This window comes from Silurus aristotelis, assembly GCF_946808225.1.
Source record: "Silurus aristotelis genome assembly, chromosome: 25".
NCBI classification, from domain to species: Eukaryota; Metazoa; Chordata; class Actinopteri; order Siluriformes; family Siluridae; genus Silurus; species Silurus aristotelis.
Genome location: NC_139598.1, coordinates 17,071,423 through 17,096,871, shown reverse-complemented (window position 1 = coordinate 17,096,871; position 25,449 = coordinate 17,071,423). Strand labels below are relative to the sequence as shown.

Below are 25,449 nucleotides of genomic sequence, written 5' to 3'. Positions count from 1 at the left end.
AGACTGAGACTTCGAGCCCTTAACCCTCAACTGCTTAGTTGTAAGTCGCTATTGTTACGGGCTTCTCACAAATGCCATGAATGTATATGTGTCAAAAACAAAGCATGCATACATTCAAAGAATTCAGAATTTCAAAATCAAAAACAGAAGTGATTTAGTTCTGTGGTATTGAGCAGTGGTGGAAGAAGAACGATGTAGTTGAGTAAAAGTAAAGATCCACTCTGTAAAATGTGACTCCAGTAAAAGTGTCCCTTCACTTGAGTAAAAGAACAAAAGTATTTGCTTTCAAATGTACTCAATTATTCAAAGTATTATAATTTATTATGACTTTAATGTTCCTATTATAATTTTTGGTAAAGGACTCTTTCCGTAATCAACTCAGTTTATGTGAAAAGACTCGAATGCGACTCTCAGCACACTGATCTATAAATAAAATGATATTAATAAGTCAAACACTAATTGATTTCTATTACAATTTTCATGAGCCCAAAACCTTCTTTTTAACTACAAAAAAAATAAATTAAAAAAATCATTTAAATGAGGTCACGTGTGTTGTGGTGAGTTCAAGTCTGGAGATTAATCATTTATTCTTCTCTAAGTGTTCTGCTTGCTTTTGAAATGATGCTGAACTGTATGTTGGTGATCAGTAGATACACCAATAAAAATAAGTTTAAAAAAGAGCGAGCGCTTGACCCTGATTGGTGAATCGCTGCGTCTTTGACTGGTTACGTTTTTATGCAAATAAATAAAAAAGTCTTCCTAAATGGAAATACGTCAGTAAAGTACAGATACATGAAAAAGAGACTTAAGTACTGTAACGAATTACATTTACATCACTGAGTTTAATGCACAGAATGAGGCAGTGGTGAGAAGACCCATCCATGCTCTAGACAACCAGATACAGTTTCGTACTCTGGCTGATATAAGGAAAACTCTGGGCCAACCCATAGAAAGCTCCTAGCCTGGAAACTGTACCTGGCAAAGTGGTCATAAGATGTGTAACATGTTTTAAGAGCATGATCACCATTCCCATGCAGAAAATGTTTTCATTCTCCTGCCTTATTGATTATCTTCTATTTGCACTCACACCTATTATAAAGTTCTTTAACATGGTTGACATTATGCTCATTAAGAACCTGTTGCTCCTACTTGACCTCCTGTAGTTTTAATACCATACCAATTTCTTAACAGAGACTTCATCTAGTCCTTAGACACAGCATCTAGGTATTAATGCTGTTCATACAGAAGATTTCAGTTCAGCATCCAACACAATTATCTCCCTAAGTTGAGCCTGCTGTCTTGAACACCTCCCTCTGTAACAATATCCACCGCCAGTCTGGACTGGAAGCAACACTATATGGACGAGCATTGGGACACCTGTCCTTTCCTGCCATATGTGGTTTTGATTCACAAAGCTGAAAGTTTGTGCAATTGTACAGGACGTCTTTAGATTCGCTATATACATTTTTGCTTTCACTTGAACTTGAAAACCCAAACCTGTTCCAGCATGGCGATGCCGCTGTGCACAAAGTGAGCTCTATTAAGATCTGATTTACATGATTTGGAGAGAAAGATCTTGAGTGGCCTGCTATAGAGCTCTGATCTCATCCCTATTGAACACCTTTGGGATGAATATGAATGCTGACTGCACCCCAGGTCTCCTCACATCACCTACATCAGTACCTGCCTTTCATAACACCCTTGTGGCTGATGAACACAAATATCCACAAGCACACTTTAAATCTAGGGGAACATCTTCCTAGAAGAGTGGAAGGAATTATAAGAGCAAATTGAGACTACATTGAGCACTGGAGTCCCGCAGGCCTGTGTGTTAGATTCAATGCTGTTATCTCAGCTCACTCCTGACTCTACAGCACTGAACAGCTCAAATCATATCATTAAGCTCACTGAAGACACAACCGTGGTGCTTTAGCAACAGCAATGAGTCAGCAAACAGAGAGGAGGTGCAGCAGCTAATCGACTGGTGCAGCCACAACATAGACAAAATAAATGTTTCTGATCTCAACAAAACTCAAAACATCCACTCTGTGACCTGTGATCATCAGGTGCTCCAAATCATTTTTCACCAGGTAGACAACTTTACTGAGTTCCTCAACACCAGCTCCATAATCAAGAAAGTAGTGCAGCACATATTTCTGTAACGGCTAAGAAAAGCACAGCTCCCATCACCTATTCTCACCACATCCCTCAGACAAACATCAAGAACATCCTGAGAAGGTGTATGAAAATTGCACCATGTCTGTATACAGGAATGTGAGAACAGCTGAGAAGATAGTTGGGGGATCATTTTCCATAATCACATACATTTATGCTACATGCTGCATCCAAACATCAAACCAACCGAATTCCCTCACACACCCCTTCCTGATTGAACATCATGGATCTTGTGTAGATCTTTGTAGTCTTATTGTTTTTATTACTTTATTGCCATTACACAATTATATAATTATTATTTTACACTCCTTCAGTCCACGTAAGCGAGGACGACGAGACGTGGGTTCTGCTGGAGCTCTCGTTATAAGGTTTAATACGTGTTTGTTTCTTGTGATTAACATGATTAACACTTTTTTCGAGCCCCTTTGACTGGCAGGTTTCTTTATAAATTTGTACTTTTTATTGTTTCCGAATAAAAAGTAACCAGTGGAGTCTCTGTTGTCTGATTTCATTCAATCTCCAGTCTGGTCACATATACAAATAAAAAATTTGTTGGCACTGATAAATCACTGTGAGGAGCACATAAACCACCCTAATGCTAATTATTCTGCTATACCACCAAGTTTTCTTCCAGTCATAAGAACAACTTAAACAACCAATGAGACAAGCAAGACAACTAAGGTGTTGAAAAAAACTGCCCTTGACTGTTTCAATGTCAAATCAGCAAACACTTAAGTCCACATTAAATGTCTTGATTTGCATTTTTTCTCTCCTACAAGGGTTTCAGCTTTATGAGCGCTCTAACCCTAAATCTATTTGCACAAGCAGATACAGAAAATAGAAAAGCACTTCGATAACTCCTTCCATATAGGGGCGTCTGCTAAACGCTGCAAATTGAAATCTAATCTGCAGTAAAAATGAAAGATATGCTGCTGGTTCCTCAAAGACAAGTGGAAACTGGGAGGATATTAAATTATGAGCAGTGGAAGCTGTTAAACATTACAAATACCTGGACGTAATCTTTGGTAATAAACCCAAATTTGATGATACAGAATTGGTGACAGCGTTAATATTTCTTGAAGGACATCTTTAAGATGTTCTATATGTTTAATAAAGTGTCAAGGTGCTTTTGACCATTTTTTATTCGTAGAAATCCATCCACCCATTTATTCAATTTCATTAATCTTTCAGTTTATTCATGCTTCAACCCATCCATCCATCCATCCATCCACTAATCCATCAGTAAAACATTAGTTTATTAGAAACTGCACAGCATCTGTCTATTGCTATAAATTGTCTATAAATTGTTGAAAGATTTATGACCAAACTCTTGATGTCACCCATATGAGGATGGGTTCCCCTTTGAGTCTGGTTCCTCTCAAGGTTTCTTCCTCATATCATCTAAGGGAGTTTTTCCCTGCCACTGTCGCCACGGCTGCTCATCAGGGACAAACGCACACCATTCACCTTCACTGTTGTTTTCTGTAAAAGCTGCTTTGAGACAATGTCTGTTGTGAAAAGCGCTATACAAATAAACTTGACTTGACTTGACTCTATTCATGTAAACAATTTTACAGTTACTGCTCTCCTTAATCAACTCATACATATCTCTGTACAACCATCAATGAATCAGTCCATCCACCGATCTATTAATCCGCCTGCATCCATCTATCCAACCATCCAGTTATGAATGTGAAGCACGGAATTGTATGGAAAAGTATGGGCATGCATCTTTTCATGTAGATCATATAGTACTATAAATAGATTTACTTAATCAGCAATTGCTCAGTCCATCCTTGTATCCATTTATTCATCCATCCATCCATCCATCCATCCATCCATCAATCCATCCATCCAGTTATGAAAGTAAAGCATGGGATTGAAGTGTGGTAAAAGTATGGACATCTTCATGTAGATATAATAATAAGTAGGTTTTCTCCTACCATCCATCCATCCATCCATCCATCCATCCATCCATCCATCCATCCATCCATCAATCCATCCAGTTATGAAATTAAAGCATGGGATTGAAGTGTGGTAAAAGTATGGACATCTTCATGTAGATATAATAATAAGTAGGTTTTCTCCCACCATCCATCCATCCATGCATCCATCCGTCCATCCATCCATGCATCCATCCGTCCATCCATCCATCCATCCATCCATCCAGTTATGAAAGTAAAGCATGGGATGGAAGTGTGGTAAAAGTATGAAGATATATCTTCATGTAGATATAATAATAAGTAGGTTTCCTCCCACCATTTATCCATCCATCCATCCATCCATCCATCCATCCATCCATCCATCCATCAATATTATTCTGTTGGTGGACTCATACATTTATTTATTCTTTGATGATTTATTTGTTCAATTATTTATCAAACTCATTTAAGATCGGGTTTGGGAGCTCATCTGAAGCCCACCCAGAAATTCAAGAGGTGAGAAAACACCTGGCTGAAATGCTGTACATCACAACAGTGAGGGTTTATTCATCCGGACAAATCATACACACATGCAATAAAAAGGTTAGCGCAGCAGTAAAGGGAAAGATGTGACAAGAACAATAAAACCTATTTGTTACTGGCTATTTTTGTTGTTTTTTTTATAGATTTTTTTTTTACTGCTATCTGAGCTGTTGCATGACTTTTTAGAGAAACATAACACTGTGTGCGTGTGTGTTTTAATCGGGTTGCTTTTCTTCAGAAGATTTAACACTGCCCTTGTTAGGGGAATCACATCTTCATTTACTGTCATTTGCAAACATTCTGGAAGTTCGCCTCGAGTGTGCAGAGTGACGACTAAATTCGTAGCAGTGACAGTGACATACACAGTGACGGTGACGGTGTGTTTTATAAAGAGCTTCGGCCCGACGGCCCTGTGACAAGACTCCTAGAAACTCTAGAAACCTAGAAGTTAATAAAAGTTTTAAGAACATCAAATGACAGTGAACAGGCCAACAAAGTGTGATAGTGTGTGTGTTTATTATATATATATACACAATAATCCCTTGCCACTTCAGGGTTCAGCTTTTTTTCAATTTTATTTGCGGATTTTCCACTGTATCGCGGGATTTTGCGGTAGATATTGTTTGTATTGTTAAGAGTTATTTGAATTATTTTTGCGGTAAAATAAGCATTTTCTAGTCTAAAAAATTAAGCTTTCAGAGGAGCTGTAATGCTCTTCTTGGGTATGCAGTACATTTGCTTCATCATCATCATCATTAGTAGTGCACACTTAATTCATCATCATCCACATCATTCAAGTTGTATCTACACTGGTGAGGACCCATATAGAATTTTCTATGTAAAAAATTACGTAGGTTTAAGAATATTGAAAGAGCAGAGAAAATATAAGAGCAAAGGAAAGGTTTATGGGTGTCGGGACGGTTTATAAAACCTTAAGATATACAGGTATTGTGTATACTGTACTCTATACATATTAGGTTGCCACTACGTGGATTTTCGCATATCATGGGGGTCTGGAACGTAACCCCGCGATAGGCGAGGCATTACTGTATATGTATATATATATATATATATATATATATAGTCTGTGTGCGCAATCTTTCCTCTGCAATCAGCACATCAGCCCTTTCCTGCTTATTGATTTTTTTTTTTTTTACTCCGATTTTCTTTACTTCTGGCCATCTTGGTTTATAAAATACAATCATTTGAAACTTTTAGAAGCATCCAAACCCTGCACAAATGTGAGCAGAATGAGTCCTGATTAAACAGAATTCATCTGTTAATAATATCGTATTTTTCCTGACTCTGTATGATCTAGTTTAGTTTTGAATGGCATTGGAATGATGATCCATGCACACTGAGTGGGCAGAGTATCGGTTCCTGGATCGGTATTAGCTTAAAATAAATATTCATGAGCAGTAAAGTAAAAAGTAAAATGTAGTAAATGAAAAACGCGAATGGGATGAATGTGAACACTGACTGCGCCCCAGGCCTCCTCACCTGAACGACGTCAGTACCTGACTTTACTAACACATCGTATGAGCACAAAATCAGCACATATTTTCACAATCTCCTCTGCTGGCCTAAACACTATCAGAATCACTGACTTACATTTTAATTTATATTTTTGCCATGAATATGTATAAAATTATTCTTTAATAATTTTAATTATAAATAGTCTATTCTCTTCCTCATATAGCTTTTCTCTCAGTCGCGCAGCTTCAAGGAGTGTATATTTATGTTAACGTTTCTATCCAATCATATTTCAGCTTTGCCAGTTTCTAACCCTGTAGCGTAAAGAACATATTGCTTTAACCAATCAGATTTTGAGTTCGTGACAACGTGGCCATCTAGCAGGCGTTCAATAAAGTCGACATTTTCATGCACTTTGATTGGATGGCCAGAGAGGGCGCTAGTCTGAGCTCACAAACCTGCTGCAACTGCACAAGCTGAAAAATCTTATATATATTCGTGTTATACTGCATTTCTGTAGAATACTGATTCTGGGTTTTTTGTTACATGTGAGCCAAAATCATCACAATAAAAAAAACAAAGACTTATTTGAATTTATTAAAAACACGAGTTTCACAATTTCAGTTAAATTACTGAATACAATTTTTTTATGACATTAAAATTTATTGAGTTGCCCCTGTATATATACAGTAATCCCCCGTTTACGTTACGCTCCGAAACCGCGATCGCGATAAACAAAAAAATAAATAAATATAACGTAATAAACGGATGCCACCCCAAAAATGCTTTTTTTTTTTATTGTTTAAGCAGTAAATCATCCCCCCACACACTTTACACACAGAGAAAACATTCGCAAGAATACAGCGAGATGGATTTTGTGTAAATTCGTAGAAATACAGTATCACATTTACAGTGAGCACATGTACTGCACAGTATACAGTTCTGTAGTAGCGCAGCCTGTGCCTGGTTTCTCTGCTTACCAACTACTTGTTTTCTGTTGAAGTTACTACAAAAAACAAATCCAAAAATTTACGCTTTTATCCATTCAGAATTACATCATGTAATTTCAATAAAATGGCGTCTACTATATATATAAACAGATGTTCCCTCATTTTTTTTCCCGTCTTCAAGTTAATATGACAAATAAGACATTTAATATACGTCAAATTAAATATTACAGTACGCAGACTACAATAATACACGAGGCTGGTAAACATGAGTTAGGAATGATTCAAAATGTTGTGTAGCAACAAGATGATCTCAGGTCTACATTAGCAGTAGACAGACCTATTATAGCTCTTTTTTTTAACCCTCCATCCTTTTACACAAGAGCTCCTGGGAATGCACTTCTCTGCACATGGTCATTTAAAGCTGTTCTATTTAATCCACACTGTGAGGAAAATGGAGAAAAAGAGGGAAAAAAGAAAAGCTTTGCATATGCACTGTAATGGACCAGTTTCAAATTCAGAGACCTTCTTTATCATGAAAACCTGAAAGCATTAAAATATGCTCATGTCTTGTTTACAGGTTATGTGTTTTTTTTTGTTTTTTTCTGGATCCCGTTTCTATTTCTCTTTAATGTGCTGTCTATTCCACCAATCACCATGATTACACGCCGCCATTCCCAGAGCTGACAAGACGATAGCTGATAGAGGGCCTCCATAAATCGCGAAGAGGAACAGTATTAAGTGCACGGCGGGGCATGGTGGACAGGAGGAATGCAAGTCGGTAGTATGAATCAGCGTCTAAACACATCAATCTCGTTCAGGGAGGAGAGAACGCAAGCTTGAGACCTGGAGCCCAGCTGCTGCATTCGTTTAAACAGCTACACTCCATCCTGAACGCCAGGCGCTCACCGTACCTGGTGTATGGAGAGTCATCAAGACTGATTTGTTTGTAGTGTGAGAGCAGTAGGGGCAAAGATGGCAGCAGGGTTCCATCTTCTTACACACACACAAGAAGCTGACAAATTCCACACATTCTGGGAATCGTATATCTGAATGAGCTTGTCGTGAGAGTCGGAGAAATGGCATCGAGCGAATTTCAAGGGAATGCCTCTGTAAAAATGTGGAATGGATGAAACTCAAGACGACCTGATTCTCTCTGACGGTAGTGATACTGAAATCATAAGTATCAGATGATACTAAAAAAACAAAACAAAACAAAAAACACATTTATAGGGTCAAAAGTTTGTGGACACCCGACCATAAAATTGTTACGCACTTTATGAAGCATCTTATTCGCATTTTTATAAAACCTCCTCTCTTCTGGTAAGATGTTCCACCAGAAATTTGCCATCAAAGTTAGGTGTCCCAATACTTTTGTAAATATAGTGTATTTATTTAAAAAAATTTAATTCTGAGCTTTCTTTTTTTTTTTTTTTTTAAAGACAATATATTTATACTGAACCACAATTTACATATAAAAAAATATTATATTATTAAATAGACTAAATTTTAATGAATATAATATTATATAATATTTAACTTATAAAGTAAAAAATATCAGCCCCAACAAAACAAACAAAAACTACAAAATAATACACAAATGTAAGCAGTTCCACTTTAAAAAAAAAAATTTTTTCAATTTGTTACAATATCAGTCATTCTTTTTTTTTTTTTTTTTTTTTTTTTTACGAGGAAATATTTATTTATTCTCTCTTTTCTCCACATATAAAACACTTGGAGAGCCACTACTACAGGTAAATTATCGAACGTTTAATTCTCTTTCAACACAGCAAATGATCATGGATTACATTCTAGGTACTAACAAACAGCCAGTCCTTCACAAGCTTTTCATTTTTTTTTTTCTCTCATAAAGTTAAACCAAATGTTTAGCTTGTGGGAATATTACCAAGAAAGTGCAAAATGATTTGCTGTAGCAGAAAAAAGCAAATCAACACATTGGAATATTTCACAGCACTAATACTGGAGACTAAGTCCAAAAAAAACAAAAACAATAACTACTACAGTTTACAAATAGTTATTAATAAAAGGGGTTGTTAATAAAAACTTTTGAATGAAGAATTTGGAGTTCACACAAAGTAATACTATCACCAATTTCCTGTTCTCCTCCCATTCCTAGCATTATATATTATTCAGCGCAAACCATCCTGAATCGTTTAGTTCGCTGTTGATTGTTACCGACTGCAGGTTGGGAGGTTGAACAGCAGGGGGCTTTCCGCCGTGAATCAGCTACCATCAAAACATAACCGCTCGCCTTTTGAAGCCAGTCAGGCAAAAAAAAAGGTCAAGCCATGGTCTTATCATGTTCATAGAATGGCTGATCTGCACAGTGTGTGTGTGTGTATTCTTCACAACTTCAGCTATAGACCTCGTTTGACCCCATTTTGCTTGGAACTGTATCATTGTGATGCTCATCACATTCTTTTCAATCCATGCTGAAAGGAAGAGGGTTGTTGAAGGATCTAATAAGAAAGGTCTGTCATGTCATATATGTTGTAGACAATGGACATACAAGGTGCTTCTGGTCAAGTGGGGCAGATCATGTGACTGGTTTTGAATATGATGGTAGACTTGAATATATTCTTGTTTTTATTTCCAGGAGTCTAAATCTTCCAGAAATCCCAAAAAGCCCTTATGCCGACTGCAAACTGCACAAACAATATCTGTTCAAACGATTTCTTCCCACTTTTAAACAAATCTTCATATACTAGTAAAAGAATTTTAGCTAAATCTCCAGACTGTTGAGGTAAACATGGACTGAGGGAAGCTTCAATACCACTTGACAAAGTCCAAGTAAATATTAAGACAAAAAAAGTCCACATACTTTAAACAAATCAGTCAGTAGATGTGACTAAGAGAAAACGGAAATAAAGGGTGATTCCCTGAACACTAACTGATGCAACCTTGATTCCTCCTTCAAGCCATGATCTGGAAATTGATTGAAGTAGGCCGTCTTTGAGGAAGCACCAATGATGTATCAAAGAAAGCTCCTGGATTTACTCTTCGCACTTTCCTATGACTGATCATTCAGCTGCCCTGTGGTGAAGATGAACAATGGCTGACTTCATATTTCTTGGATGAAACGCATGCTACACTCAGCCTTTCCAAATAGAGGCTGGTGTGTGTGATTATAGAGTAAAAGCTACAATTTGGGTGGGAATTTACCAAGTAAAACTTAAATCATGCTTAAATGTATGCTTTGAGTGCAGAATCATTTAGAGAAAAGCAAGTCAAGATGGCCACCCATGTACATTCCAGTGTTTTGCTTCATGTGGCATTTTGTTTATTTATACTGTATATATTCCAGTAATTAACCACCAACCCACTAGAGGACGAAATAAAAACAAAGTTTCTGGGCAATTATGTTAGAGGTACTAACAAAGAGCCAGAACTTTAGATGTTTTTAGATGTTCTACAACTGATTAGTGAGTCTACAGTGACTCTACAATGAATAATGTGTCATTTCTTTTCTACTGTCTGACTTTCCTTTTTTTTTTTTTTACTTTTGTCTCTTAGAAATAGGAGCAAAAAATTTAAGAAATAAACAAAGTATGGCGAATATGTAATGCTATATAAAGGCCAATGGGGCAGGGGGACAGTTTTTCCCCCCGAAATAGAAATTATACAATTTAATTTGTTTTCTAGCTTTTAAAAAGTCCAACATTTTCGATCAATTCATGAAAAAAAACAACCAATGATTGTAACATTAAAGGAAAAAAAAGTACGAGAAGCACATAAGTCTGAATAAAAGATAAGGGAGTGCACTTGAATCTTTCGAAACAATCTCTCAGCCCGTCCTCAGGAACATTAAATCCGACACCGTTACACGACTGATAATGCACAATCAAGGCCAATTAGGAACATTTCCTGTCTTGCACAGATATGCTGTGATTTTACTGTCATGAATAAAGCTGCTGCTGGTTTGATAAATGAAGACCATCTAAAGTTAAATTCGGGCCTGAGGCATTCCATCACTCCACAGAGGTGTGTAATGAGCTCACGCAGCGCCATCAACACAATCTCCGAACTCTGAACTCCAATCGAAGGAAAGACGTACAGTCGCGACACACGAGCGTTAACCAAACACACCGTGGCGGTGGAAAGGAGAAAATAAATGGCAGACAGGAAGATAATGTTGCGGCACGTGCGCATTATGACACGTTAAAACCAAGCGCACACACTTTCCTGGTGCATTTCTCTTCTTTGCGAATACCAGTGTGGTAATTTAAGGCACCGTCTCTTATTTACTTAAGCCGTCTGCCCTTTTTAACTTACATCCTTCTTTCCTTTGTGTAATATTCAATATTTCTATTTAACGTTTTAAAATGGAATATGTGCAGCAGCTCGATTATGGGTGAATAATGAAACAGGTCAAAAGACAAGTGCTCATCCAGGCCAACCACTTCCAATTATTTTTGTTTAGCCGAGCTAATTGGGGGCTTATAATCAGAACAGAGCAATTATTCGACAGTAATAGACGGTGAATGGAAGAACCAATTGTCACGATTATACTAGTTGTGACCCCTATGTCCTTCCACACACAGGATAACCAAATCCCCCCACATACACAAACACACAATTACAGACGCTCCTGTCTTTACTTTTCGTTCATAGCATGAATTTGTTCGTAAGTATTTACTGTGTTCGTTATTGACTACGCATATCTCCTAATGATGTAAGAGCTATAAATACTATTAAATAAACAAAAAATATACTGAAACAAATCGAAATACTGTGTACAATATTTTGAATTAAGTAATAATAAAAAAATAATAATAAAATGTCATTGGCCTGAGTCCAGTGTGCATCATGTGGACTTGTTACGGTCTCCTGTGAAGGTCTTCTGAGATGTTCACATGATTTTTTTTTTTTTGTGGAGATCTCTGCAGATTCATTCAACCACAAGGGTGTTAGTAAACTCAGGTACTAAAGTAAGTGGGATGAGGAGGCCTGGGGTGTGAAAATTCCTCCTAAAGGTCTTGGAGCTCTATAGTAGTAGATCTTCCACTCTTACCCATGTAAAGCATTTCCTCATGGAGCTGGCTTAGTGCATGGGCATTGTCATGCTGGTTTAGACCTCAGAGTTTGTGTTAGCAGGTTGGAGAAAGATCACCTGTGACTGGGAAAGTCTTTTTGTATTTTTGTCCATCATTGTATGAACCATGATCACCTGGAACCTAGACCCAAAGTCATCATGCTGTGAAAATTCACCTGCAATAACATCACCAGTAAGCAATTAAAGGATGACGGCCCACTGGCGTTACGGCTGCAATAATCTCTCCATCACGCTCTTTCGCTCTCAATAACGTGTGTTTATTCGGAAAGGTCAAGCGCCCCATTGTGTGCATTCACTCGCTCACGGATGAATGAAGCTCAGTGCAGCGCCGTCACCTCACACTTGTTGGGTTCATAATCCAGAGCCAGAGGAACACAATCAACTCATGTAGATGATTAGACTCGGGGAGAGAGAGAGAGAGAGAGAGAGAGAGAGAGAGAGAGAGAGAGAGAGAAAAACCTGTGTTTATGGTCAACACGAAAATCCTGACAGGATTCTCGTTATTACAATAATGACGTGGATAATAATGCATGTGTATCAGGGATGTGCATCTGAGGCTCTCGCTGCATAGCCAACGATACGATACATGTGAAGCAGCTTCCGATACGATTCACCCCATAACAATGCAGTGCGATCCGATTTCGATTCGACTCAATGCGATTCAATCCATTGGAAAAAATTCGATGCTCTGCATTTCAGTATGGTGCAGAAAGTTCACATCAGTTTACTTAAGCACCTTCTGACTTCTGACGCCTTTTTTGTAGTGCAAAAAGAAAGATACAGATGAAATAAAACCAGACGTTCTTTTTCTGTTGTGTCTCCAGAAAGTTACAGCTCTACCTCTGCCATGTAAATCTGTATTCTATGTGACTTTTGGGACACGCCTCGATCTCTGTAGTGTTGTAATAAATTTATCTCAAATACTGCTCACAAATTATTGGCCACTTTCTACTAATAATTCTATAGAAACACATTTTTTCCCCCGACGCGAATATGTTTAAAAAGATGCGTCCCGATACACTTTTTTAAATGGATGCATCACATCGATAAGCTTTACGCCGAGGCACAGCTGAATCCTACCTTCCCTAATGTGTACAGTTAGTGGGTTTGATTGCTTAAACAAATCGAGGGCTACATAACATATTGAATGTATTGGAATATCACAAGAACTTGTAATAAATAAAAAGGCAAAGTTTTATGGGGGACCCAGAACCCAGAACCCAGACTGGGCATGTGATGGTTATTTGGTCTTGTGTATGCCGGCAAATCCACGCCTAAAACCTGAGCACTGAAGCTGATGCATAGGAAGGAGCCGTGAGGGGAAAATAAATGTACCTGCATACTCGCCTTAAACTGAAGAAAGCGAATAAAAATCTGTATGCACAAGCAAAATCATTCTCCACACCCAGGAGCTGCTTCTTCTCTTAAATATCGCTTCTGCTCACACAGATAGTTTTTTATTTCCCCAGCAGTGGGTGGGACTATGTGGCTCGACTCTGACCTCAAATGCACTATATAGAAAAATTATTGTGATTTTTCCATGCATTTGTGGAAAACAGTGGAATTTTCACAGCATGATTTCTTTTCTACGCCTTTGTTTAGGTTGCAGCTGATCATAGTTCATAAAATATATAGATCAAATTATTGGGACACCAGACTTTTCCAGTCATATGTTGTTCCAGCATGACAATGTCCATGTGTACAAAGCAAGCTCCATGAAGATATTCTTTACGTGGGTTGGAGTGGAAGATCTCCTGCTATAGAGCTCCATTAAACACCTTTAGGATGAATGTGAACACTGACTGCACCCCAAGCCTCCTGACTTCAGAACCAACACACTTGAACCTCAACAAATCTTCACAAAATCTAGTGGAACATCTTCTCCAAAGAATGGGGGTTATTATAACAGCAAAAGGGGACTAATGGTAGAATGGGATGTTCATAAAGCACACATCAGTCTTATGGTCTGGTGTCCACAAACGTCCCCAAAAACCAACAAATGAGACAAAAATGGGAGATTTTCACACCACTTGTTAAATTCTCAAATTCTGATTGGTCAGAAGTATATATAAAGGCCACATTGATGTTGACCGATTACTGATTGAGGAAACATTTATTAAACATCAATGGAAGAAGTCTCCACTGCTATTTTTGTCTTATTAACTTAAAAATAGAGAATATTTAGCATGCTTGAGAGCTATTATTGGCAACTTAATGGAAATCTGTACATGGTGGTAACGGTTGATTGTATCCCTATTAGTAGACACTCCACAACCTAAAAATGTACTAGCGTCAAAACGGCAAACTAATTATTTATTCAGAAAAAAAAGGGACCACCCACAGTGCTAAGAAGTAGGAAACAAGCGAGCGTTTTACCCACTTCATTAGAAACGCAAGCCTCTAGAGCAACATACTGGCACAACAACATGCTTCGCACAGAGCAACGCACACTGCCACAGCAAGCCCATGCTGGTGTCCAAGCTGAAGGAGGAAGGAAGGAACGATAAAAATAAGGATTGCAGGTTTACTCCTAAAGCGCCTTGGACACAGTTCATTTAACACAATTAGGGTGTTTGGGAAGGAAAAAAAGAAATAAAAGCAGGTTTGGGTGAATTAGGAAATCAAGTCTCTCTCACTGAGAGGTTATTTTGAAAAAGACGAATTTGAGTGTTGGTGAAAGAAAAAGGAGGTCGGGGGTGCGATCATTAAAGCTGGCAGAAAAAACACAGCAGCTTCCTATCAATAAAATCAAATCACACAAATTTTTTTCTTTTTTATTCTCTCCAGTTACTCACTGGACAAGTGAAAAAGCTGCAGATTGAACCTGCATCAGAAGGGTTTCAGCACCGTTCATTTGGACAGCGACGAGTTCAATGTAATTTCCATTTCAATGCTTTAATTTGTTAAAAAGTTCTTTACATCATGGTGCATCCCAAAGAAAAGGCAACTGTGAAGACCAAACACAGAAATAAAACGTGCATAGCAGAAACTACAATCAGGATCATGAACGATCATCACTGTATTCTTTATATACGCATATATGCATATGTCTTCTTTTTTCTGGGGTTTTGTGTGTGTATTTGTAAAGATATACAAGTTTCGAAGAAAGAAAGAAAAGAAAGAAAGAAAGAAAGAAAGAAAGAAAGAAAGAAAGAAAGAAAGAAAGAAAGAAAGAAAGAAAGAAAGAAAGAAAGAAAGAAAGAATTTATTTGTGAGAATATAAAATCATTTTAATGTTTTAATGTTAAAGAGACAATAAAATAATAAATAAAGAGTAAATATGTAATGATCAAAGATACAGTCTCTGAAATATTTTTCTTTAGGATCAGTAAAATTGCAATACTGCTACTTATTTATGACATGACGTGGTGACATTTCACTTCCCCAACAAACTGTGAAGCCAATTCATTATTGAACATTTACAAAATAGGTGTGGAACATAAAAATATGGCATCACAAGGACTTTGATTTCACTGCATGGCTCAGCTCCAGCTCTCTTCATCCAAACTGCAGGTAAAACTCTCTCTCTCTCTCTCTCTCTCTCTCTCTCTCTCTCTCTCTCTCTCTCTCTCTCTCTCTCTCTCTCTCTCTCTCTCTCTCTCTCTCTCTCTCTCTCTCTCTCTCTCTCTCTCTCTCTCTCTCTCTCTCTCCCTCCCTCCCTCCCTCCCTCCCTCCCTCCCTCCCTCCCTCAGGCACCTTTCTGCTCGTCCTGATGCTGTACTTCTAGATGGAGTTCTACTCAATTGGAACCCAATCACTGCTGATATGGATGATCTCCACACGAACTAAAGATCCATAAGGTTACTGCAGAAAGTTCAACTCAGAAACTACAGTATGAAGATAAATTTGGACTTTAAAAAAATTATAAACACTCTGCTGTAACTGCCTTATTAATACAGTTACCATGAACAGGTTTGCACTCGAGAGTCCATCAGTAAACAGTTTAACATTTAAATGGTGAAACTATAAGAAATAGAAATCCGGTGTTGAGGATGAGGATGGTTTAACAGTTGATCCGGGTTCTTGTCAAGGTTTCGTTCTTATACCATCTCAGTGTCGTCACTAGCTCGCGCATTAGAGACACACTTACAGGGACGAATTTCTCCACTAAAGTTTTTGTTTGCAATCTGTTCATTTCTGTAAAGCAGCTTTGAGACAATGTCCATCATAAAAATAAAATGATGTTTGAGCCTGAAGCTGAATGCTAACAAGGCGGAATTGATCTGCCTAAAAAAACGCTGTCTGACGCTGGAGCCTTCCATCAACATCCACACTGCAGCTTCCTTCTGCATGAGGAAACGTTTAGCTTTCACATGATCACTTTGTGCTGGACAAGTCTCGTCCCAAATTCACACTCCTTAAACCCAACACGCACCACACACAAGGCACAAAGCTCCAGATCTCCTGAGATGCCAAAGCTACCTAGAAAATGTTCACTTTACTACTCAAAACCTAATGTACGTCATTACATGAGCCATGTGGCAGGACGGGTCAAAGTTCATCCCAGGAAATTCAATGTAAAGCAAAAGCAAACGTACTTTTAATGAATGTATCTAAATAATTAAATAAATTAAATCATTAATAACAATTAATAAATACATAAAAAATAACTTGGTATTACTAGATGTTTGTTTAAAACAAATAAATAAATACATAAATAAATATGAATAAAACCAAATACAAAAAGAAGACCATGAAGATATTACTAAATGTGTTTTTGTTTTATATTTAAATAAATAAATGAATAAATAAATAAATACATAAGCCATACATTAAAAGGAATAAAAACACATAATCGAAACAGACAAACCAATATACAAACCAGTAAACAAAATAAATTAGATTTTTTTTTAATAACTACAAACAGCAGCAATAAAAAAATAAGTGCAGGTTAAAAAAGAGAGTGTCTTTCAAAAATTAATAAACAAACAAACAGTCAAATAAATGCATAAATATTGACATGTTTTATATTTGTATTGACGTTTATAATTTTGTTCAGTGTAGATGCTGCATGTATCTTTTGGCTACAATTAGCCAAAGAGTTGTTCGGTTCTTAGTTCTGAGAGTTTGATGAATTGTACATGTGTATTTCATTGTGCAATAAATGCATTTAGGGTGATTTTTATACATGAAATGGAGCTCTCAGAAATGTGGCCAAATTTGTGGACTGCTCTAAGAATATGTTTTACCCATTCAGTGACTGTAGCTGAAGCAGGAAGGAGCTTTTCAAAGCCCGAACTAATCAATAGCCGAGACGTTGGGTCATGGCGTGGTGCACCCAGGGCCTCATTCAAGCTAAAACCACCATTGCCAGTTGGTGGCATCTACTTATCACCAACACACAGTTCAGCGTCAGTTCAAAAGCAAGCAGAACATTTTGAGAGGAATAAATGATGAAACTCCAGAGTGGAACTCGCCACAACACCAGTGGCCATATTTATTTTTTTAAAAAGGTTTTGGGCTCATGCTAATTTTAACAGATAGCAATCAGTGTTTGACTCATTAATATGTGCTGAGAGATTAAGTTTGATTAAGCAAAGAGTTGTGTGATAAAAATGATAAGCCATCATAACCATAATAAATCATAGTACTTGGATACCCAAAGTTTAAAGGGACACCTTTGCTCGAGTGTATCTTCACTCTAACTCAGCTACATGCTTTCTGTACTTAGTCCACCACTGCTCGAGAGAAACGCACAATTAAATCCTTCAGCTTACCAAACAATTCCCTCAGTACTGTTCCTTCCAGCAAACCAGTGATACTTTAAGAACGAATCCTGATTCACATGAGCGCCTGTTGCTCATGATACACTATATAGAAAAAAGTGCTGGGACACCTTACTTGAATGGGGTCATTGGATGGAGTAGCATTGAAATTTCCCCTGTGCTTGAACTCATAAACCCAAACCAGTTCCAACATGACAATCCCCCTGTGCACAAAGCCAGCTCCATTAAGATCTGCTTTACATAGGTTGGATCTATATGGAAGATCCTCTGCTATAGAGCTCTGATCTCAAAACACCTTTCGGATGAATGCGAGCGATGACTGCACCTCAGGCCTCCTCACCTCGCTGAATTTTCTCAAATATAAAAGAAAAGAAAAGCAGCACAAGAAAAAATGCAGAAAAATCAACCTCTGCTTATTTGGATTACGTCAAACTGAGTGAATCATGTCTCCTCTGATCTCGGTAGTAAAGTCAGTAAACAAACATGAGTAAGCAAACTATCGTAGGAAAATCTTTAAAAAATGCAGCAGGCTCGAAGATCTGTTTACAGTTAAAGCACGAAACGATCGCACGTGCTGCCAAAGCGAAGTTTTACTGACAATGAACAAATTTATGGATGTTTGGTAACAATGCTGACACATTGTGATGATAGAAGATGTGCCATCGGGCTACTATTAAATCCAAATTGTGTTCCTCAGTCACTGTCTAGTTCGTCTCTGCAACCCAAATGGACCAGCGCCGACTTCTGAGACTAGTTAGGTTGACGAGGCGCATCGACAGAACCAACCTGCCATCCCACCAGGACCTGTACATGCCCCTTGTCCGGGAATGGAATTGAAGAATCATAAAGAAGGCCTCAAACCCCTGAGAGTCTGTTCAGAATATTTCCTTTTGGCAGGTGATAAAAAAAGACACCAAAATAACTTTGTCTTGACATCCAGAAAGATTTTAAACACCTTCCCATAACCTTATACTCTACTTGACTTTTTTTTTTTACACCATCTCTAGTCCTTTTATATGTGCAATATTGTACCCATGTGACATTTTTCATCCAACTGGAAAATCACTGCACTATTATGTCACCAATGTGGACTGTTTAATTTGCTTGGTCATCTAGTGTTGTGTATTCATGGTTGTATTAGTCTATGTCTTGTTCAGTCCAGTGCTGCTGTACAATTGCCTGTATGTGTAAATGTAAATCTGATTCTCACTCTGAATAAAACACCACAGGACATGCCATCATCGGAAAACAATTAACGAACCCCAACCTCGCTCGAGATCTCGGTTCCACTCCAACACCAATCGTTTTCTTTCAGCAGAGTGAACGGAGTTCAAAGTCAGAGGAACTGAGTGGTAATGATCACACACCTGTGCGGAGTTTTAACAATGGCGAAGGGAATAAAAAAGAACGAGCAGAGTAAAACAAACGAACGGACTCTCAGAGAGTTGTGTGTACACGTGTGTGTGCTTTAAAACACTGAAAAGAAATAGTGAAAAAACGGCAAATATTTAATCTGTAAAATGAACATTTTTGATTCCTCCTCCCTGAGCCGTCTCAACAAGCACACTCAAAATATTACATGTCATGTTTAACACAATAATGCCATGTTTTAATCGTTTATAAAGTGGAATTTCTTTTTTTGTTTAAAGTTTCATTTTATGTTAAAGAGAAATAAAACAAGTTAGTCATTAGCGTTTATTTTTAGCCGCTGTGACTAAAATGCTTTAGTTTGAAGGTAATAAGCCCAAAATTCACTGAGCATTACAAAGCACTGGCACTCGTTGCATCCTACTATAAATGCCTAAGGAATACTTGAAGTGGCACATCTTTACCGATAAAAAATTAAATAAAAAGCATAAACTTCTCGATCCTCAATGTAGTGACAGTGGAGACTCCTTCCATGAATGTTGAGTGAAAAAATCCTCACAGAAAATGTGCATTTTGACATCAAATAAATGAAGATAAATAGATTGATAAATAGATAGTAATCAGTAAGATGTTACTATAGAAAAAATTTCCGACCAATCAGAATTGAGAATTTAAACAGCACTGTTGTATCAACTGACTCTATCCAGTAACTTTTTTTTTTTTCCTTTTCTAATCGAACTGATTGATCTCCTCTAACCTGAGAACTCAAAGAATCCTTTGTTTTGAACGCATAATGCATAATCCATCCGTTTTGTATAGTTTTCATATGTCGCATATGTGCATTTGCTCGCAAATTAAAAAGTTGGCACTGGGATCGTCCGGTTAGAAAGCTGCTAGATAAACTGGCAGATGTTGTTTAGAATTAATGTTCGGTTTATTGGAATTTCAATTTTGTTTCGTTGCGAACGCTAATGAAAGGCTATTGACTTCAGCGAAGGAGAAAGACTACACAACGTGCGGAATCGCGATATGACGATGATAAAGTGCGTTAGAATTGAATTTTCTTCGATTTTTACATTTTAAAATCATGAGACACAGGCAGCCTGCTGAGACAAGACCCACATACCCACATTCAAACAGAAAGTTTGTACAACATTTATTAGGTGAACTGTTCTTTTGAAATGCTTATCTCTAGTAAAACAGGCAGAACTGCAACATTATAACACAGTGCTGTTGACGTCACTATTCTGATTGGTCGGAAGTACAGGATGTAACGATGCACATAAGTTGTGGTTTGGTTTAATTCATTAAACCAGCTTCATAGTTTGATCAATTTCCGAATGAAAGGCAAACATTTTTCATATACATTTCTTTGAACAAAAAAAAATCTGTGATTTGAGGAAAAACCTTGATGGAAACATCTTGTGTAGCATCATCAATGGTATATTTTTCCACTGGAATTCAAACTACAGAGTCAGCTAAAATGCCAGATTTGCCACTGTAGATCACACTGAGATTGTCTATTGTCCACTTCGTCTACTGGAAAGTCTTTAAGATAAAGGGATTTATTCTTTGATACGCATTCAAATTATACGTTTTGGCTACAAAATCTTATATAAAAAATTTGACTCATATAGTGACTGATTTTTGTGAAATGGCCTTTGATACTTATGGACAGAATTTTCACTACTTGTCACAATCAAGATATTTTCCCACCACAAGTCTTCAGAACAGAGATCACATATTCCAATTTCTCTATGATATTACACACTATTTGGGAATTGGGAAGTGTTGCTTATAAAATTAAAATGTCTGGAACAGTGATTCTCAATTTGGGGTCCAAGGTCCTCCAAGCATTCATCACATGGCTGTTTTAAAACCTAAACTTAATATAAGTTATTATATTAAACACATTTTAGATTAACCTATTTGACTTGATTTGAACAAGCAACCTGATTATGGTGTAAACTCGAACCCATGTTTTCATGGTGGAGGTTTCAGGAAAAGCGAAAAGCATAAATTACAGCTGTGGATGATCCTTTTGTAACATTGGATGATGTTACAAAAGGATCTGTTAAATGTGTTTTATATGTAAAGGTGGTACAAGTGACTATATTACATGTTGTTCGTGAATAAATTGAGACTATTTTAGTATAAGAGAAATAAAACACTCAAGCCCCATGCTTTAAAGTCATCTTTGGAGTAACTCCACCCCTAAACACGTCACATCACACCACTCTGTCACTGGTCTATTCAAACACATACACACATCTACTACTATTTCAGCTGTTCCATCATGTGCTCTATGACTAAGAGCAAGGTCATATCATGCAGAAGCCGAAACACCTACGTTCGAAAACTATAGACAGAATCAACACTGCCACCAGTAAAAATAATAATAATAACTGGATTAATGTTGGATTCATAATTTTTTTTTTTTTCAAAATGAGGTCCAATTGTGTCAAGATGTATTTGATTTGTATTTACTAAAATAATCACACGGAAATGATAAAATATTCAAGTGATACCAGTTGGATGACCTGCCTCAGGTCACGTTTATAAAGATGATCACATCCAGCACAGGATTTACAAACTGAATCGGCTGTGTTTTTCAATGTGACAAGAAACAATGAAGAATAATCATATGATGCAGAAAAATTCAAATCATGACTGTGTGAATAATTAAACTTGTAAAGCTTGGCCTTGATGCCAAATATTTGGGTGAGGATTTTCCAAAGATGATGGAGACTATGATGCAACATGCACAAGGTAAAGAAGGTTTGCACCATGAACAATTCATAATTTAGATCTAATAATGGGGGTTTTAGGCAGGTCAATAAAAGAATGAACTCTAGTGTTTGACTTTTCCGCTGTCTTTCCAAACCTAAATAACACTCAAGTCGTATTTCACTCTCCTGGGCGGACCGCGTTGTCATGCGCATGCGCAAGAGCGCAACAATTTACTCCACCAGCTGCCCGATTTCAAATTGAGCTGGTCCCAATCCTCCATTTCTAACTCATTCATCCATCCATCCATCCATCCATCCATCTATCTATTCCCTTTCAAACTTTTAAACAGCATTTATTTTTTTTATAATTTTTTTTATAATTTTAGATTGATTGTTTTTCGGGTTGGATTGCAAATCCATTTCTCGTTCTGTGCTCAACTTTTCTCCCTCCAATCACCCCAGGTTTATTAAACGCCATGTTGAAGAAAAGCAAATCCAAACCATAAGATGGAGTTTATTATCCACAAAAAATATAGTAATAATAATAAATAACACAAATGATTATCATCGTGATAAAGCGCTGCTTTGGATGGATGAGGTTTGGATGAAATTACTCAACACTGCAAACCTCTACGCATTAAGCCTCCAGCGCGCGCCACAAAGCGTTAACGCGTTATGTAGTCTGGGCTTTCAGAGATGCCCGATAACACTAGCAATGCATGCAACAAATATAATAATACAATTATATATATATATATATATATATATATATATATATATATATATATATATATATATATATATATATATATATTCAAAAAGTAACGCATTACCCGCAGGATGAACCGCAGTATATATATATATTTTTTTTTTTCAGTGATGCGTAATGACGCGTTATAAAGCGCAGGACCGCTGGGGGGTTTCGGCGCCCAAAAAATAAAAAAATAAATAACAAATCAGCGCCCCCGATTCCGGAGCCGCGGCGGCGGTGGACCGCTTACCGTGCGCGCGGGTGCACATCAAAGACAACACGACGTTCCAGATGACGAATCCGCCTTTGATCCTGGCGCGCGAGGAGTCCCGGACGCATCCTCCGTCGGAAAGGAGTACAAATCCACCGTGAGTCTCGGGCATGTCGGGAGCGTCTTGAAGAAAGAAGGGGATGAAGAAAAAAAAAAAGCTGAGGTATGTTTTTATCCCTCCTATCCTCCCCCCCACCCCTCCACCGGCACGGTGAAGCTGGTGCTCGAGCGGGGGCAGAGAGCGGCGTTACGGCGATGCGGTGCGCGGGACGCGGCGACGGACCAGCTCAACCATCTCGCCCGACGGTGGAACGGAGTGGCAGCGCGCGCGCGCGCCTCCGGAGGAGCTCCTCGGCACGAGGCGACCACCCGACTGCATGTGGGTGCCTCTTTTTTTTTTTTTTTTTTTTTACATCAGCGCTTAACACTCATACATTCTTTACCGCACACACACCCGCACGCACTCACACTTACACGCACATACAAGCACCCACACACCCATACACGCAGACACAGCACGCAAGAAGAAAAACAATATCTCCAAGGTCCGATCCACGAGCGCACACGTCTTTAAGGAGCCCGAGATGCACGCGCGACTCTGTGCGTGGCTTGAGAAAGCGTGCAACTTTTTTTTCCTCCTAGCTGCAGCTTCTGTGGAAGTCCTGCTCGGAATGGAAATCGAGTTGGCATCTAAAAGCGTGCTGTGAAAATGTGCGATTTAGGATGGAGTCTTCTGCCATCTATAGGTTATACAAGCAACTCAGACACGTCTGTCTCTCTCTCTCTCTCTCTCTCTCTCTTTCTCTCTCTCTCTCTCTCTCTCTCTCTCTCTCTAACACACACACACACACACACACACACACACACACACACGCAAATTGCCTCCCAGAAGGACCAATATTCTTCAACCTCAAGTTCCCCAAGTTCACATTCTCCTATCTCTAAGAAAACACCACCCGATGTTCTTTGCTCATGAGTCGAGATTGTGGTGCACATAATGTTCATGAAATCACTGAAGCACCAGTGTGGCCCAACACCAGCAGAGTGTCCGAATTTTTGGATTACAGTCTCAGGAGATCTACAACCACATTGGAAAGCTACAAATATTCTGGCAATGGTGAGGAGAAAGAAGAAATACAGACAGGAAAAAATTTTTGACCTCAAGGCACAATTCCATGATCTCAAATGACCTTATAAGAGAGGAAAAAACATCACTCATAATCACACACTCCAGTGTTCTGGATTGGTTAAAGACTATAAATCACACTCTTGATTGCACCCAAATAAGGATGGGTTCCCTTATTCCCTTCCTCATAACATCTAAGGGAGTTTTTCCTTCTCACAGGCCTCATGGCTGCTCATCAGGGATGAATACACACGTTCACCTTCACTGTAAAGCTGCTTTGAGACAATGTCTGTTGTGAAAAGTGCAATAGAAATAAACTTGACTTGACTATCGGCATCTTTATACTACAATCTGATACGGAGCACACACACACACACACACACACACACACACACACACACACACACACACACACACACACACACACACACACACACACACGCGTAATCTGTTATTATATGATCTAACATGCTGTGCAACATTTTACTGGCATTTCCTATAGTGTGACCAATAAGCCGGCTTAATATAGATGTTGAAGAACAACATGATAGATATGATACATTTTTCGAAAAATGATAATGAATTTTTTCAACGAGAAAGAACACACATTTTGGGCCATTAAGGAAACCTTTAGTCCCCCCCCCCCGTAAATCTTCTTCGTAAAAACACTACAGCAGAGGGTTTCACAAAAACGGTTCCAAGTAAAACTCTGAGATCTCAAACTAGAACCAATGAGCATCTATAGAAATCCTGTGAATGCTTGGCTTGAATGTATACTGCAAAAATTATATCGAAATCAAAATCTTTTACATTTAGGAAACAAACTTTATAAACCAATAACCATTGTAAACTCCCAGCTCAGCGATGGCTCGGATGTTAAACTTCTAAACGGAAGGTCATGATTTTAATTCCCAGTGCCACCAAGCTGCCCTGCTGGAATCTTCAGCAACCCTTAAGCATTCTTCAACTGCTCAGTTGTATGTTGCCCAGGATAAGGGCATCCGCCAAACGCCACAAATGTAAAATGTCCTTTAGCTCATACCTCTAGGTTCTAGATAGTGTCCACTGATGTGGAGCCTCTTTAGAAAGTCTCCAAACAACCAAATAATTAAGCTTTAATTAATTAATAATTAACCAGGAAAATTATTCAAATAATAAACTAATATTCAGGGGAGTGGTGGCTCCAGTGGTTAAGGCGCTGGGTTGCCGATCGGAAGGTCTGGGTTTCAAGCCCCGGTATCGCCAAGCTGCCACTCTTGGGCCCTTGAGCAAGGCCCTTAACCCTCTATGCTCTGGGGGTCCCTTACGAGGGAAATATCAAGGTCCGTGACGTGGGGCCGCCTT

The 25,449-nt window shown here is 38.2% G+C and overlaps 1 protein-coding gene across 3 annotated transcripts in view; it reads right to left on the bottom strand.

Annotated features, from left to right (window-relative positions):
- csmd3a (CUB and Sushi multiple domains 3a) overlaps window positions 1-23,694 on the bottom strand; it is a 245,184-nt gene extending 221,490 nt beyond the window's left edge. For 2 of the 3 annotated variants that reach the window (XM_083529477.1, XM_083529478.1), the window contains exon 1: window positions 22,959-23,694. In XM_083529477.1, the coding sequence (XP_083385603.1) occupies window positions 22,959-23,091 (133 nt within the window). In that variant the 5' untranslated portion in view covers window positions 23,092-23,694. The remainder of the gene's footprint in view (window positions 1-22,958) is intronic. The other variant, XM_083529479.1, reaches the window with a different exon arrangement.
- Window positions 23,695-25,449: the final 1,755 nt, after the last annotated feature.